General features: G+C 36.8%; 1 protein-coding gene across 1 annotated transcript in view; it reads right to left on the reverse strand.

The window, feature by feature from the left end:
• ARHGAP42 (Rho GTPase activating protein 42) overlaps positions 1 to 16,547 on the reverse strand; it is a 172,643-nt gene that overhangs the window by 23,539 nt on the left and 132,557 nt on the right. Inside the window, exons 8-15 of the mRNA XM_086613887.1 lie at positions 15,813 to 15,942; positions 11,455 to 11,555; positions 9,255 to 9,364; positions 5,838 to 5,916; positions 4,773 to 4,812; positions 3,519 to 3,581; positions 1,835 to 1,909; positions 1,060 to 1,144 (exon numbers count right to left, since the gene is read on the reverse strand). Of these exons, the coding sequence (XP_086470013.1) occupies positions 1,060 to 1,144; positions 1,835 to 1,909; positions 3,519 to 3,581; positions 4,773 to 4,812; positions 5,838 to 5,916; positions 9,255 to 9,364; positions 11,455 to 11,555; positions 15,813 to 15,942 (683 nt within the window). The remainder of the gene's footprint in view (positions 1 to 1,059; positions 1,145 to 1,834; positions 1,910 to 3,518; positions 3,582 to 4,772; positions 4,813 to 5,837; positions 5,917 to 9,254; positions 9,365 to 11,454; positions 11,556 to 15,812; positions 15,943 to 16,547) is intronic.

Below are 16,547 nucleotides of genomic sequence, written 5' to 3' on the forward strand. Positions count from 1 at the left end.
CAACGGAGATACTACTGGTACTGACTTCAGCAGAGAGACTCACTGATTTCTGGTTTCCATACTGTAGAACAGGAATAAATACAGCTGAAGAACACAGTACAGTGGGCTGCAGAAACAATCTTTTGCCCAAGAAAGGCAAAAACATGATGAAGTTTGGCACTGAAATTCTGATCTGAGAGATCCTAGAAGACTTATTCTGTGAAAGGCAGGCTCTGAATTGCCTTACAGGCACAAACACACAGCTACTGCAGGCTCATGTCCTAATTTCACAAATACAGCATCTACAATGATCTGTGCTTCTGAAGATGTATTACAAATTTCTTCAACCAAAGCCAGTCTTTTCAATGAAGTTTACATGAGCATTCCACTACAAATCCTAGGCGTGTTTTCCAGAGTGAACAGGGAGTTATGATGTTGCTCTTTCTTAGGTGACCAGTTTAGGAAATCTAGATTTTTAGAAGGCATAGAACATCCACCATATGGATTTGATGCTTTTTATTATGTTTCCGTTGAATGTTATATATTGAGACCCAAAAAAAGAGTTATCTCGAAAGTACCATAATTCCTGAAAATTCTATCTCTTATTAGCAAAAATTTCAAGGGAAAATGATAGTGTGGGAGGGATACTGTGTTTGTGAAAACACCAACATCATAGGACAAAAACCTATGCTTTTGCAGAGATTCGTATTCTGCTTCAAAAATGGTAGTCAAAAAACCTCATGGTACATAGTTTAAGGGATTCAAAAAGAAAGACTGAGCACTACAGGCTTTGTGGTTAACATAAAAAGTTTTCAACAAAAATATGCAATTAATTAATTTCTCCCAAATTTAAGGCTATATAAGGCATGAGTATCTAAATATGGCAGAAAGTGTGTGACAAATTTTAGATTATTACACATAATCACAGGGATAGTAGGCAAGATAACAATATACTCAATTACTACAATGCCTCTATTTACTACTATTAATATCATATTACATGAAGTAATATGATATTAATAAGCAAAATATTAATGGGCCAGAAAAAGAATATTGAGATTTGTGTAGCATCATACTTACCTGAGGTAGTTTTTTAGTCCGCTTGTTATTGTTTTATTGTCCCAAAGTTCCATATCAATATCCATATCAGGAGGAGATTTAGGGGCTGGTAGGAATGTGAATTATGACTGTGTTACAGTTTGACTAACACACTAACTAGAAATGCAGCAAAACAGAAGCTAATAGATTAATCATTTAGCTCATGTAATTACTTATTAGTCAGATTAACTACCAATCTAATCAATTTGAATATTTTAATCTCTGCCAAATTATTAATAAAAATGAATTTAGCACTCATATTTAGTATCTGTAAACATTAACTCTACGCACTGTATGAAACTGTAAAGTAAGCCCAAGTCAACAGAGAATTACTAATGTTATTTGTCTTAGACATTCAAAAACAGGCATTAGAGAGCCAAATAAGCAAGAAAAGTGATAGACTAGAACAACTGCTTATTAAACTGAGTCATGCTGTGTTACAGAACTAAGCTTTGGAACACTTCTGAAATATGACAAATAGATACCAATAAATGGAACTTTAAAGCTAAAAGAAGAAATGTATTTTATCAGTAATTTGCTCACATATATCAATGGTTACATGCAGAAATTGAATACTAATGAACATAAAATAGTTAGATGGATCACTCATTTTAAGACTGCAAACTCAATTTAGTGTCAGTAAGTGCACACATGAAGTTGGAAATATTATGACACACTCTTCTGAGCACAGAGTTAGGGCAAAAGGGACCACAGCACACATGCTGCAAACTAACTAAGTTTCACTTCAGAGACTTACAAAATATGGTATTCATCAGCTTTTGCACCTTGGAGTTTACACCTCCTATTCTGTAGAGCCCCAGGATTGTAATACCTACATTGGGAAAACAAGCACAATGAAAATATGGTTATTTCAATATATGCTCATGTATCCTTGGTGTATGACTTAAAAACATCGAAATGCATTTATGGAAGATTGTACAGTTACATTCTTGAGTACTGCTTTACACTACTGAATTCTCTTCTGGGATATCAACAAAAGCATTCCATTCAATTCACACCATACTATACACTAACCATGATTTCACATTAACGGAACTCTTTTGCATAGAAATGATCCATATTAGCAAACAAGGAGATGGCTGGGAAAAGTGAAAAATAACACCCAAAAGCAATCTTAAAACACATTACACATCAACAAGTTTATCTTACCTAGACTTCAGTGGAATTACTATGCATCTACATTTGCTCAGCCCATCATCCCTTCCAACTAAGATTTGATTGATATTTATAGGAGAAATAATGATTGTACCCAAAATAAAAACACATACTGTATATTGTTGCAACACTGCAGCTGAGAATTTATGTTATGCATACTGGACTTCCATGCAAAATAGAGACAGTCAAGTACCTATTTACCCTCAATTTTCAATTGTTGGCTTTTTTTAATAGCACAGATACTAATAGCAAATAATATTTAAATGTAACATTCACAACACAGTATTTCAATATTCCAGTGATGATAATTTTATTGTTTGTAACTGCCTTTTAAAATCAGCAGGATTTAAAAGTCTTCCCTTCTCCCTACTTCAGGTCTTACCATTTAAAAATTGCCCACTATTCCTTTGAAAGCACTCCAAAGTCTGATCTCACTTAGATAACCTAGGTCATTTTTTTGAAACCTTTTTTTTTCCCTCAGAAAAGAACGCAAGCTCTGAGTCTGCAGCGATTCAAAAGCTACATGACATTGTTACCTGAGAAACTGAATTCATGTTGGGCTTGATGTTGCACAGAGATACCACACAGCTTTGGATTAGAAGAGAATTGCATACTGACAATTCAGTGAATGCACAGGAAAAGGTTATCTCTTTTTACGGAAGATGATACAGTCATATCTCTTCATTTGAAAGGCAATAATTAAAAACTTGCTGAGTTGCAAGATTTCACCTCATCAGTAGACTGCTTATTATTTTCTTTTTGTGCATTCCCACTATCAAAAATGAGTTTGTAAACATTCAAAAAAATGGATAAATCATGTGCAAAATAAGGAATAAAATGACAGGAATTATGCTCTATAAAACAAATGTCCCACCAGAGAGTATTCGTGCCACTTTTTGGTCTTCAGGTTTCATGCCAGAAATGAAAGTTGGGAGCAGAGGCTCCCTACAGTTTTACCATGAGAAAGCACAATTCGGTGCACACAAATTAAAGACTACCGATGTGTGCAACTGTGTATTAAGCTGTCTAAACAACACTAAATACAGAAAGTTTAAAAGGACCACTTAAATAATATGCTAAGAACTGTTGTTGGAACTTGTGGCAACAGTTTTAAGTGTAAAGCACATAGATACAATGTGAAAAGTACAAACCAAATGATGGGCATGCTCCAAAGCACAGCTGTAAAACATGTAGCATTAATCAAAGTAATATTTGAGAAAAAATACTCAGAATAATGTAACAGATAATTTGTGATTTATGCATACCTCTTGTTTCTACAGCATGAATACACTTCCTCACAAAGTTGAAACCTGCTTCATTTAAGAACACTACAAAAAGAAGGAAAAAGGTAATTATTTTCTAACTTAACAAAAGAAAAAATCTCTGTGTTATTCATATGTGAGTCAAGAAGGACTGATACACATCTATCCGTGGGATTATGATACTTAATCTGTAATAGTATTCTTGTTGGTATATGCTTAAAATCCAACTTTCTAATCCTTAGGAGCAGAATATCCTACTGTCTTTTTCAGAAACCAGTAGCCCCTCTACATATATAGCAGAAAGTTTGCTGCTTTAAAAGTAGATTCCTGTACTCCCTGCTAAGGAAAATGCTTTTAAGAGTTCAGGACCTACATTATGAACAGAATATATTTGTTGGTTTTAATACAACATTCTTTGTTCCTTGCATATGCACATAAAGGCTCATAAAATGGTAACATAGGAAAATCATCTTTGTTATTGACTTTAATTAGTGAGTTTACTTCAAGTGAATGTACTTATTAATTTTTGTATCCTCAATGTTCACTGCTCTAACTAGCTAAATAAAGAAGATCTTAAAGCAGCATATTTGTCACCGTTAAAATAAACATCATGCTATAAAAACCAGAGGTAGTGGCTTAAATTTTAGATTTCTACTCAAATATGGACACATATCTTCATAGGAGGTGTATCTGACACATCTCTCTCTCTGAGATATACACACCCATGCATATAAACTATTTTTATGTATTAGTGTTAATATAATATTATGTTAATATCACATATGTGTGATAATATGATGTTAATACAATTATAAACATAAACATCATAGTATCTTTAAATATACTCATTTTGTTAGTGTACGTGTAACAGGTGCATATACATCTAAACGCAGAAAGATGCGATCCATACAGGGACATTATTTCAACACAGTGACAAGTATTTACATTTAGGTACACAGACTACTGATGGAAACTTTTTACAGATTTGTTAAATATATTGTAGCTTTGGAGCCAACCAAATTTTCTTCCAATTTATATTGGGTAGTAATACAACAGTTGAAGGCTTTCTCACAGTTTACATAGCTTAAGATGTGCTTTTGTGTAACCCAATCACATAATCCAGCAAACAGTTATTTCATAGCCATACAAAGAAAATGTAAAATAATTAATATCTCTCTCACATATACAATATCTAGAAACCAGGATATTACAGCAATCTAGCAATATTTGGTAACTCTACATAAATAAAGAGCTTACTTTCTTCCTTCTTGCTAATAATGGCTGGCAGCGTGTAGATCTGTGGTGGGAAAAAAAAAGCAACATATCAATGTTTGTGCTTTAAATTCTTTATTGACAGGTTTTTTGGTAGCTCTTAAGCTCGCTGCAACATGCTGTGTATTAGCTTGCTGCTAGGGGAATGCCAGCCTTGCCTTTCGCCTTCTCTTGACGTTCACCCCACAGCACTCACCCAGGTTAACAGCCCTGTGCTAGGAGCCGAGCAGGTGAAGAGGACAACCACCCACTGTTTTGCCTGTGTTTGCAGTTTTACACAGCTGATCTTCTTCACCGCTGGGGAGAAGGCAGAGGGCCAGCGGGATGTGTCCCAGAAACCTATTCAGGCCAGCCTTGAGATTCTACATTGACTAGGGATTTATCAGCATTTAATTTATAAGCACCTAAAATGCGTTAGAAGTCAGATTTGCAGACTTCAAATGGGTTAAATTTCAATACAACTAATGATCTAATTTCTCTACTGTTTCAGCCAAGCATAAAGCTTGTAAAAACACTCATCTATCTCATAAAACCAATCAACCATTTTTTTTCCCTTGGATACAGGTCTGGCATCTCCCTCATTCAGTGACTATTTCAAAAGCAGATTAATATTGAGAAGAAGTCTCTGACAAGCCTGTCTCCTGGTAGCTTTCAATGCATTTTTATGTTCTCTACAGTGCCTTTCAAGAGAGTGCTAATTGTTTACCCCACGATGCTGCCCAAAAGGTGGTTTGTCTTTACCAGTGCAGAAACTACCACTTCACAAATATTATCTGAACCATGAATCCTCCTAGACAATGTGCTATCATATTACTTAAACATTAAATATCTTAACATAAAATAGTAATACATACACAATGGCTTAAATTCACTAGTAGTTCTGCTTCTCTTCTTTATACCTGTCTTCACTGTGTATTTGTGATAGTGCCTCACAAAGAACAGAAACGTATTTGCCTGTACTGTAACAGAGTATCTGAAATGCATACTAGCTTCTTTCTTTAATGTGTGTTCCACAAAACCATAGAAAAGAAAATTAAAAAATATCCTTACTGGTTCCTTTCCATCCATAGCTTCGAGCCAAAGTTTTCGGTTGGATTCTGAGAAAGCTTGCAGTGTGATGATTCCAGGTCTGTGAAAAACATACACATACACTGAAGTTACTAATTTCTTTTTCTCAAACAGTATGCAAAGTCAGAATCCGAATGCATATTGACATGAAGTGAATACACAAAAGATGGAGAGAAGTTAAAGAAAGCTGATGGCTTCTGACATAATACAATAACTTTGAGCTAGACTTAAAAACAAGTCTGTTTTTTAAAAGTTCAGTACTGCAACACATAATTTTAGAAGCCCAGTCTGAAGTGGTACAACTCTCTAACAGGTATCAGGCACCTCCATATTGCAAGATGAACTATACACCACAAACGGGATCCAATGCAACCCATTTTTCAGAGGAGAGATGCTTAGGGTGGAAAACTTAAGGGCAAGATACATCAGCTCAATTTGACTAAATATGTCTATGCCTAAGCCAGTTATCTACGTTCCTTTCATAGCAAATGACGAGGAGTAGGAACTTTTAGATTAAAAGTCATCACATTCTAAAAGAGACATCTAAAGTCAGTCAAAAGAAATGTGCCCTAAAACAGCTGCCTAAAAGGTGTGCTTTGAGATAGTGTCTTTAGGTACGGAGATGCAAAGTCAATTGAGCTGAATACTGTCATGGTGCAGGAATTTTTTATTTGAGAGGACTCAAACACCACAGTTCTTTCCACTGGATGTGCTCTAACTGCTATGATAGAAGTCTAAAAAGTGGCATATTCTCTCTGTCGAAGCTTTGACACTGCATAGAAGGACAGTCACAGGAACCAGAGAAAAGATGAATGAACCAATTTCAGTCTTTGTTCCTGAACAGAACATGAACAGATGTGTTCACGTAACAGAATTATATGAACAGAAGTGTTAAGAACAAAGAATTAGTCTCTATTTGTGATCATAGGCAAGTGAGTTCTTTAAGAAATGCTTTGAAATTAATTCACGGATTTGCTCACATAGAATGCCCATGAGAAAGTCCATTTTAAGAAGTCCTGCTCCCACACCAGTGTAACGTATCTCTGCTCAAAACCTTCAGTAGATTGTCCAAAACTGATTTTTCTGTGGTAGGTTCACAAATAAAGGACACTATAGTTTTTACTAGGTATTCACCTTCCACCATAAAAAGAAATAACTAAAACACCACCATCTTTTCCCACCTCCTCCAAAAGACCTACATTGCCATCTTATCTTTAAAAAGCATGCAAGAAAGCTACTGGAAAATACTGAACATCAAAATGTGTGTTTACACATATACACTAAACCATTCAAATAGGAGGAAGCCCTGCCCTTATACATAAAAACGTCAAGCTGAGTATTTTGTTTGCTATCTCCTATAGTGAGTGTGAAAAAATACAGTTAATCCAGATTAAGATGTGTAATTGTTTATCTATTTTATTAAAGTCTTAAGTTTATTTCTGTTTTAATATTCCATCTTGCTATCTACCTGCAGATTCTTACCTAGGAATTTTTCTCTCAAAACCACTGTAGAAATAGAAACTGATTTTTTATTCTTCTTTCTGTTGTGACTACTGCTTAATATATGAGTTGGAAAACTGCATTTATACTTATAGTCCCTTGGTCAGCATGTACAGAAAATCAGAAATTTCTGAGTATCATAGAATCATAGAATCATAGAATGGTTAGGGCTGGAAGGGACCTTCAAAGGTCATCTAGTCCAACCCCCCTGCAAGGAACAGGGATATCTCCAACTAGAGAGATCAGGGTAGATCAGGTAGAGTTGGATATCTCCAACTAGATATCTCCAACTAGATATCATTTTACTGCAAGCTTAAGAGATTCCTGCCTCTAGCTCTGGGTTTCTGATTTAATCTGTTGGCCAAGTTTACAGTTGTTGCATAGCATGTTTTAACCCTCAAATATATAATACTGTAACCCCAAATATTAGTTTAAAAAAAACCACCTCAAACCAACTCCAACACATTTTGAATGAACTTCCTGTCTAATTACTGAAATAGTTGGTAATTTTTCAGAATTTAAAATTACATTCAAGGTGAAAGACATTTTTTGATGTTAACTTTTTATACAGCTCCAGTACAACGGTGTAACCTGTAGAATAGTTTTTACAAGAATTCTGAGCTGAATAGAGGCATGAAAAATACCTAAGTAAATTTTAAATCAATTATGTCAATTAGAAGGCTCTTGGTGTATGGTCTCCATGAGTCGTTCACAAGGGTTTCTGTCAGTTAACATGGTTCTTTCATGAAATGAGATGTGCACATCAGTCTGCAAGTTTTTCCAATGTTTTAATGAAATAATATTTCATATAATGTTTCCTACAATATTGCATATAATAGTGCATGGGGAGCATTGGCTCTACGGGATAAGGTGTTTGGAGACAGAAGTTACCCATAAAATCTTGCAACAAAATTTTGAAGACTTGTGCAGCTGTACATTTTTTAAAAGAGCCATTTCATGATGAAAAGTCATACTCTCATGTTACTAAGGAAACTTATCTTTCACTCATGTCAATTACTTTTAAAATTTTTTGGTATTTTGCAGGTGATGTCCAAAATTATACTCCAAGTAAATAATATTAAGTCTTAAATTTCAAAGTAGTTCAAATGTAATCATTACCACAGTCTTTTTGAATCCTCAGTATTCCAATAGTATGTTTATAGTTACATGAACTTGCTCACATTCTTAGTCATTACTGACATCAGTAACTGGATGTCCCGGGAGAGAGTAAGGGCAACACTCACCTGTGAACACTTTACAATGGTACTGCCACAGATATGTCTAATAAATGCAATTCTACTTAGAAAGAAACAGCTATCAATTTCACAACTACAAAAGTCAGTCTATTTATCATATTTTAAGGGAAAAATTCATTCAATATTTCTCTTTATACCCAAGCTTGAAAAAAATACTTTTACAAAGTATTATGTACATATACTTCAAATACAGAAAAACTGTTTTCATCCATCATATGATAATAATATCCAGGAATAAGTGAAAAAAAATTGCAGAAATAATTTTCAAAAAATAAAAATAATGTGTTATCACACGTTTCTGAAAAAAATAGATTGGTACAGAATATGTGTATTAATAAGTATTTATACAAATATTTATGAACTACTTCTAAGGGAGGGTAGTCAGCTGTGCTACAGGTTTTGTAAGAATACATCTTGTATCTACATGCAAACATAATGTAGTTAACACATACGCAATGTAGTGAATTTTTTTAGAAAAAGAGGTTTGAACAAATAAGTACTAAGTCTTGAAAGCCTGGTTTGTCTGGATACAAGCATATGGAGAAATGCATGTTCCTATTAGGAGTAATTATTATATATTGGTTGCAAGTGACTCTATTTTTAATTACATTTAATTTGTTAACACAATGAAAAAAATTCAAACCTCTCAAATACTTCAATATCGAAACAGAAACGTTTGTCAATTGAATCTGTCTTTCTCCTGATGCAAGATTTTAGCTTGAATATTTCTGGTGAGCTTGTGACGAGGCCATTCTATAAAACAAAACAAAAGAAAATTAGCATGGACAGTATGCTGATATTTTTTGGCTTCACATCTTAAATTTAACTGTATGAACAGTCCCAAAGAATATAACTTAAGATATGGAATTAAAATTTTTTAGGAACATATATAATAATTTGTCACTATATAAAGTAAGACTAGTTACTAGCTTTCTGTTGCATATTTGTTATTTAATTATTAAGTTATATGTCAGTAAACTCCCTAAATACGAAACGTTACAAATATCTGCACATATAACATGATTATAAGCTACATACCAGAATGAATAATGTATAATTCTGTCAACTCTCACACATAGATAAAAAGACTTCTAAAGAGTAAAGTTGACTAACTCCTAGTTCTGGCCACGATCATTGTGAGGCCACTCTCTATAATGTTGGAAAGGCTGAGACAATCAGGGGAATTTCTGAAGAGTGGGAGAAAGCCAGTGTCACTCCTATCTTCAAGAAGAGCAAGGAGAAGTATATGGTGAACTACAGGCCACTCAGCATCACCTTGATCCCTGGGAAGGTAATGGAGTAAATAATTTTGGAAAGCATTTCCAAATATATTAAGGGCAAAAAGATGACTGGAATAGTCAGCATGAATTCAATGACTGGGAAATCATCCAGGACCAACCTGATATGTGATGGACGGCTTGGTGGGTGAGGGAAGAACAATAACTACTGTCTATCTCAACTTCAGCCAGGCTTTCGACAGTACATCCTACTACAATAGGATGCTTCCTACTACATCCTCATAAATTGGTGAAGTACAGGCTACATAAGTAGATGGTCAGGTAAACTGAAAACTGGCTGAACTGCTGAGCTCACAGTGGAAGTCCAGCTGGAGGCCAGTCACTAGTGGTGTGGCCTAGGGGACAATACTGAGGCCAATACTGTCTAATGTCTTCATCAGTGACCTGGACAATGGGACAGAATCCAGCCTCAGCACATTTGCAGATGATGCAAAACTGGAAGGATTCACTGTTAGACTGGATGGGTGTGCTGCCACACAGAGGAACCGCAAAAAGCAGGAGAAACGTGCTGGAAGGGTCTTCCTTGAAGTTCAATGCAGGGAAATGCCAAGTCCTGCCCCTGGGGAGGAATAACCCAAGGCATTGGGATGGGCCAGGGCTGACCAGATGGAAAATAGCTTGGCAGAAAAGGACCTGCAGGTCCTGGTGGGAAACAAGTTGACCATGAGCCAGCAATGCTTCTTTGCAGCAACAAAGGCCAACAGCCTCCTGGGCTGCATGAGGCAGAGCGTTGTTTGTCAGCAGGTTGAGGGAGGTGATCCTTCCCCTCTGCTAAGCACTGGTGAGACACATTTCGAGTGCTGTGTCCAGTGCTGGGCTCCTCAATACAAGAATCAGGCATGTACTGGAACAAGTCCAGCAAAGGGCCACCAAGGTGATTAAGGACTTGGAGCTCCTGTCATATGAAGAGAGGCTGCGAGAGCTGGGACTGTTCAGCCTGGAGAAGGGGGATCGTATCAGTGATTAATCTGTAAATATCTGATGGGAAAGAGTAAAGAAGACTGAATCAGATTCTTATCCGTGGTGCCCAGTGAAAGGGTAAGAGGCAATGGGCACAAACGGAAATACAGGTAAATCCATTTAAACTTAAGAAAAAGCTTTTTTATGGTGGTCAAACATTGAAACAGGTTGCCCACAGAGACTGTGAGGTTTCCATCCTTGGAGATGGAAACCTAAAACCTGACTGGACACAGGCCTCGCTAACTTGCTCTGGTTGACCCTGCACTGAGCATAGAAATTAAATTAGCTAATCTCCAGAGGTCTCTTCCAAACCTCATCCATTCCATGATTCTGTGCAAATGTGAGTGATTTCTATGCATTTACAACCACTACATTATTGTAGTTATTTAATATGTGGTTTATCTATGTTATAAAAGAAATATTTTTATTTAAATATTTGAATTACTATAAGACACGCACTGCTTCATGTATGAAAACAGCCTTATGCTTTGTTCACCGAATTTTTTTCTATTAGCAGTTTCTGAATGCTTAATGTACAAGATGGACTACACAGTTCATGTACGTGTTTACGTATGTGCGACTCACCACTTTTCCACCAGATTTTGTTTCAGCTATACTCATGGTAAATGTTTTCGTTCCTTTATCGTAAGTGCAGTAATGTTTTACCCATGTAAATCCAAGAGGTCCTAGATTAAAGAGAGAGAGTATTAAAGATAATTATTTTGGCATTTTATCACTAGTTTAGTTGGAGTTAGACAGAAATGAAACATAACATCATCCACATGCAGCCTATAAAAATAAAAAAATCCCCTAGTTTTTGAATTTGAACATGTTGTTCAGGTATAATTTTAAAATACTGCAGCTTAATGAGGATGGCCATCAACATTCCAGCTGATCAATTTTCTTTGGCAACTGGCTTAGTAACAGCATTATACTAGGGTAAATATGCAGGAGATAGGCAAGAATCTGAGGATTCTTCTGCCTAGGAAATACAGCTGAAGATTTTATCAAGCCAGGTGAAGCACAAGGATTCAGTATTACATTCTTTCTCTGAGGGATACCTTGAAGTCTAGTATTAGATCCAGAAAACTGGATGAAGTCATGAAGTCAGAATGCATTTCCCTTTATTTTCACAGTTCTTGTCAAAAATGCTTTTGGTAATATCATACGAACTCTATTTTTCTACCCGTTACCTTAAGGGAGTGGGTAAAATGGCATTGGCTCAGAGAGAGATTCAGTCTTACGCAGTGGAACACAGATGGGTGATTTCACCACAGGAAAGGAAAGGAAGGAAAGGAAAGGAGCAGTGCACTCTAAACCAACAGTGGTTTAGAGATGAGGGCTGAAATGCTGGGTGGCAGAGGTGGCACCTTCAGCAAGAAACACTGGCCTTTTATGACTTGGGAGGGGTCCTGCTGGGGAAGAGGTGGCTGTAACAGTGGCACACGACTGACAGTGTCCACAAACCAACAACGGCACAGACTCACAATACAGAAGTACAATGCACTTAGGGATTCACTAGGCTTCGATTTAGACAGACACACACGAGAGTGACAGTGATCCCCAAGTAAGTGGACACATGCCTTATCCTGGAGACCTTACACCACAGCGCTACTTAATCCACTGCAAAGTATAGAATTTTTGATGCAGAAGATGTTTTCTCTCCCGGATTACCCAGAGTTTTGCTCAGGCATTGCTGTGAACCTTTAGGGATCTAAACACAAAATTCTCTTGAGCTTAAGCTCAATGGTATTTAAAACTTTGGCCACTAACCTAGCTTAGATACAGGCATTTAGAATGTGTTCTTTGCTGTGAAGACACACAGTAAATCCTCCCACCATTTTGATAATTCTCTCCATATCCTAGAAGTACAGCCAAGATCTCCCCCAATTTTCTGGAAAAAATCTGTTTACTGTAGCACAGAAAACAAGATAAGCTGCTGGATTCTTACAGCTACATCTGGAGGAGTGCTGCACTGCAGAGGACAGGATAATTCAGGTTTCTGTGGTGTGACTGCTCCCCTTTGGGCCACAACATTATGGCTATACCTGCACTGATTATTTAACAGCCAGCGCTGGCAGCACTTACGGTAACACATAGTCAATAGGTAACTTGGACAAAGCTTCTTGATTTTTGAGGATAGGAAATTTAGCACAGAGGGTGGGACATTCTGTACAAGCTGGTCTCACTGGCAGAGTACAGCCCCATTTGTTTTACTAGCATTGACACAGCTTCTGGGTACTCAGTCGCAGAGACCAAACACAGTGGTGATGTGTGAAGAGGTACCAAGAAGGAAAAGCATTTCTTTCCTCCTGGACAGCATTATGCTTCACAGTCTGGCATTCAAAACAGCCCCTCTCTGGCAGAGCCATCACAAATGTAGGTGCGAAAGCAAAATACGTATATATAATGCAGTATTGCAAGTATTGTGTAAATTCATAATAAGAAAGGACTAGGTGACACTATCAACCCACATGTGATTTTCCAATTCATTTCAATGGGAGTTACTCATGGGAAAAATAGGATATTGATTTTTTCAAAGTACAGTATATCTGGATCTTTTAATTTTTTTTTTTAATGAAACAGGTCTGAGTTAAAAAAAAAGTATTTTAAGGGTTTTGTGGTTTCGTATTTTTTAAAATGTAAACAGTTACATAAAAATGGAAGGTGTTGAAAACAAACCTAGTAGTTTTGTTATAGATACAATGGCTTTGCCTTCTAAATATAGCCTTCCACAAAGGTGGTGGATATGCAAGAGATTGCATCAGTCATGTAAGTCAGATGTCTGGTAATCCACAAACGTAGATGAGGAAATTCACACGATCTGTTATGTCAACTCAGAGAAAATTCTCCCATTGTCTGCATTTTGCAGGAAAGTAACGTCATAAATTTAAAAGTCAGCTCAGAAGTTAGCTGTTCTGTTCCTATATTTTTAACTTATTTTCAGTTAGCAAAAAAGGAAAAAAAACAATAGCAAAAAAACTATACTTATTATAAATCAATTTTTCCTCTGACAGCATTTCTTTAACTCTTAGCATATATAAGAAGGAAGAGCACTCTCACAGCAGTTTCAGACGAGTTTAGGAGTCACTTGTTTTTCATTACAAAATCGTAGTCAGACACCTACATTGCAACTTTAAGTCTGTTACTCATGACCATCCATCTGAAAGAGAACAATTTATGGCCTACTGCCATTTTTTTTTCAAAAAACTAGATTTACCACCATGCATATCAGTAAGAAATATACAGAGGATTTACTCTCAAGAATAGGAAATATTCAACCCAGTTGCCCATAATTTGACAAGAGCCTATGGGATGATGGTTGTAGGAAAGTAAACCTGCATGACAAGGCAATCTACAGCTAGTACCGTCCCCAGTGACACCGAGATTACAGACTTTTCTACTCTTACTCCAGAATAAACTAATGAACAAATTTCTCTTCAGTAAGAGGATGTCAAGTTGACCTCTCGCTATTTAATGAAGCACAGCATGTGCCCAACGCTTCACTCCTTTTCTCCCTCCCCCATTAGCAGGGCTCAGTGTAATTTCCACTTAACACAGGTTTCTTTTATCATTATTGCTCAATTAAAACATAGAGGTCGTCTTAAAACTTTTAGTGCTACTGAAGGTAAAAGTGGCTGAGTTTAACCATGATAAGCATTGAGGTTTCTTTCTTTCAGCTCACATATGAAATAAATATTAATTTCACGATGTTATTTGGAAAAAATCAATTATCTATAACTCCATGCATTCTGTTGAATTATCATCTAAAAGGTGAGCAGTGAAGAAGATATTCTCAAAACTGAGGGCGAGTGGGGTCAAGTCTGACACGGGAATTCTATAATCAGATACCCTCTATTTATTTTTAGATTGAGAAATCAGGTGCAGAGTTGTATTTAATAATTTTTGCATGAACATCAAACTTGCACAACCATGTACGCACTATCTCAGAATACTGCTATATACTTTTCTAGTGTCAGGCTTGTTCCACAGCAAATAGAAAAACTAATGAATAAATATATAAATCTGGGTACCCTATGCAATGAAAACTATTTTACTGAGGGTTTTGCATGATCCTGCCTAACACAGCTCGTTTGGCTTGGTTTTCTATACTGGTTAAAGTGTAAATCTGTGGCAGCTGTTACTTCAGGTGATGTATAGTTTTGAATTCTCTCATTTGACGTTTCACATATTTCCTGGTTCTGTTTTCATTCATAACATGATGTATTGCTAGGCTCTTCCAACTAGTTTCAGATACTTATGAAAACTTGAGTTCTATTCCTTCCTTTAGTTAATCACCTCATTCTCATGTCTTATGTAGTGAATCAAACATAGGTATAGATTTGCAGCTATTTTGAAGTGGACAGGCTGTGTTTAGATGACTTTTCTTCTTCTTACACCCTTCTTTTCCATTATGTGCTTGTTCATTTACTCTTAAGTAAGCCACTTAAGGTGGCTGGGTCAGTGGAGATCCCTGGTACACGGTGGAAGTCATTCCTGCTGGGTGAGCTTTGGGCCCTGTTCAGGCAGGATGAGAGAAGCAGCATTTGGCAGGTAGGGTCGAAGCAGAGTGTTGGGAGCTTGCAGCTTCTGAATCAAGGCGTAGGGCAGCTGGCCAGAGCAGAGCTCATTACCAGTCAGTCACTGGGGTGGCCAGTAGCGAGGACCTATCCACAACGACCCAGGGGGCAGGAGCTGAGTTGCTTACAAGAGTTTTGATCACCATTCCATCTGACTCTAACTACTTTGAGTGCTTTTTGAAAAGTCAAACACTTATTTTTCTTTTGAATCTCCCAATCATTTGGAAAGCAACCGTAGCAGAAGTCTGCAGACATTCAAACACAGAGCTGTTGTGTTATCCTGGCAACGAAACCATTTTCTCGTCCTTGTATTTGTTGCTGTGCCTGTCAAATCAAATTAAAAGGTACATCTGTTTTACTCACTTTTCTCCTGCACATAGAGATATCCTTCCATTGTCCATTGACTTGGTGGTCTGTAATCCTGGTTGGCTGATTTCATTCTTTGCATGAGTCTCTCCACTTCCTGCCTAGTGCTTTCAAAGTTATTCCGGGTCTAATATCCGGAAAAAGAAACAAACAAAGAACCACATTACTTTGTGCAAGTACTGGAACAGCAATGTAGAATTAAGTAGTAATAACATGAAGGAGACTGTATCAGAGACCAACAGAAGCATTTGCCAGAGACAATAAAGAATAATACTCTTTGTTGCTCTAGAAGCCTAGGAATAACAGTAATGAAGAATTCAACTCAGGCACACAAGTGTAAAGGAAATGTAGTTGAAAATAGTAACCTTCCTCTTTCTGTAGGTCACTAACCTCAGAAAGGAGGTAATTTCATATCTTTAGATATGCTTACACAGTATTTTGCAGACAGATGCAAGCTTTCTCTCTGTGTACTCCAGGATACACAGACAGAAGCCAGGCTAGACTAGAAGCTGCTGATAGCACAGCCTCAAACCTGAAGTAATAAGTCCCACTGAACCACTTGAGGAATAGTGCAGAAAGCACTAGTTTGGGTTAATGACAGGCTAATGTCTCTAGACCGCTGCGGTCTCTTCACACGTGGTAGAGACAAATGTACTGTGTATCTGTATCAGCTGCTGATACTCAGGATATTCAGGCTACTGGCACTGTCATGAACGTTTTTTGACAGGACTA

Source organism: Tauraco erythrolophus, chromosome 1 (assembly GCF_009769465.1).
Source record: "Tauraco erythrolophus isolate bTauEry1 chromosome 1, bTauEry1.pri, whole genome shotgun sequence".
Taxonomy (NCBI): domain Eukaryota; kingdom Metazoa; phylum Chordata; class Aves; order Musophagiformes; family Musophagidae; genus Tauraco; species Tauraco erythrolophus.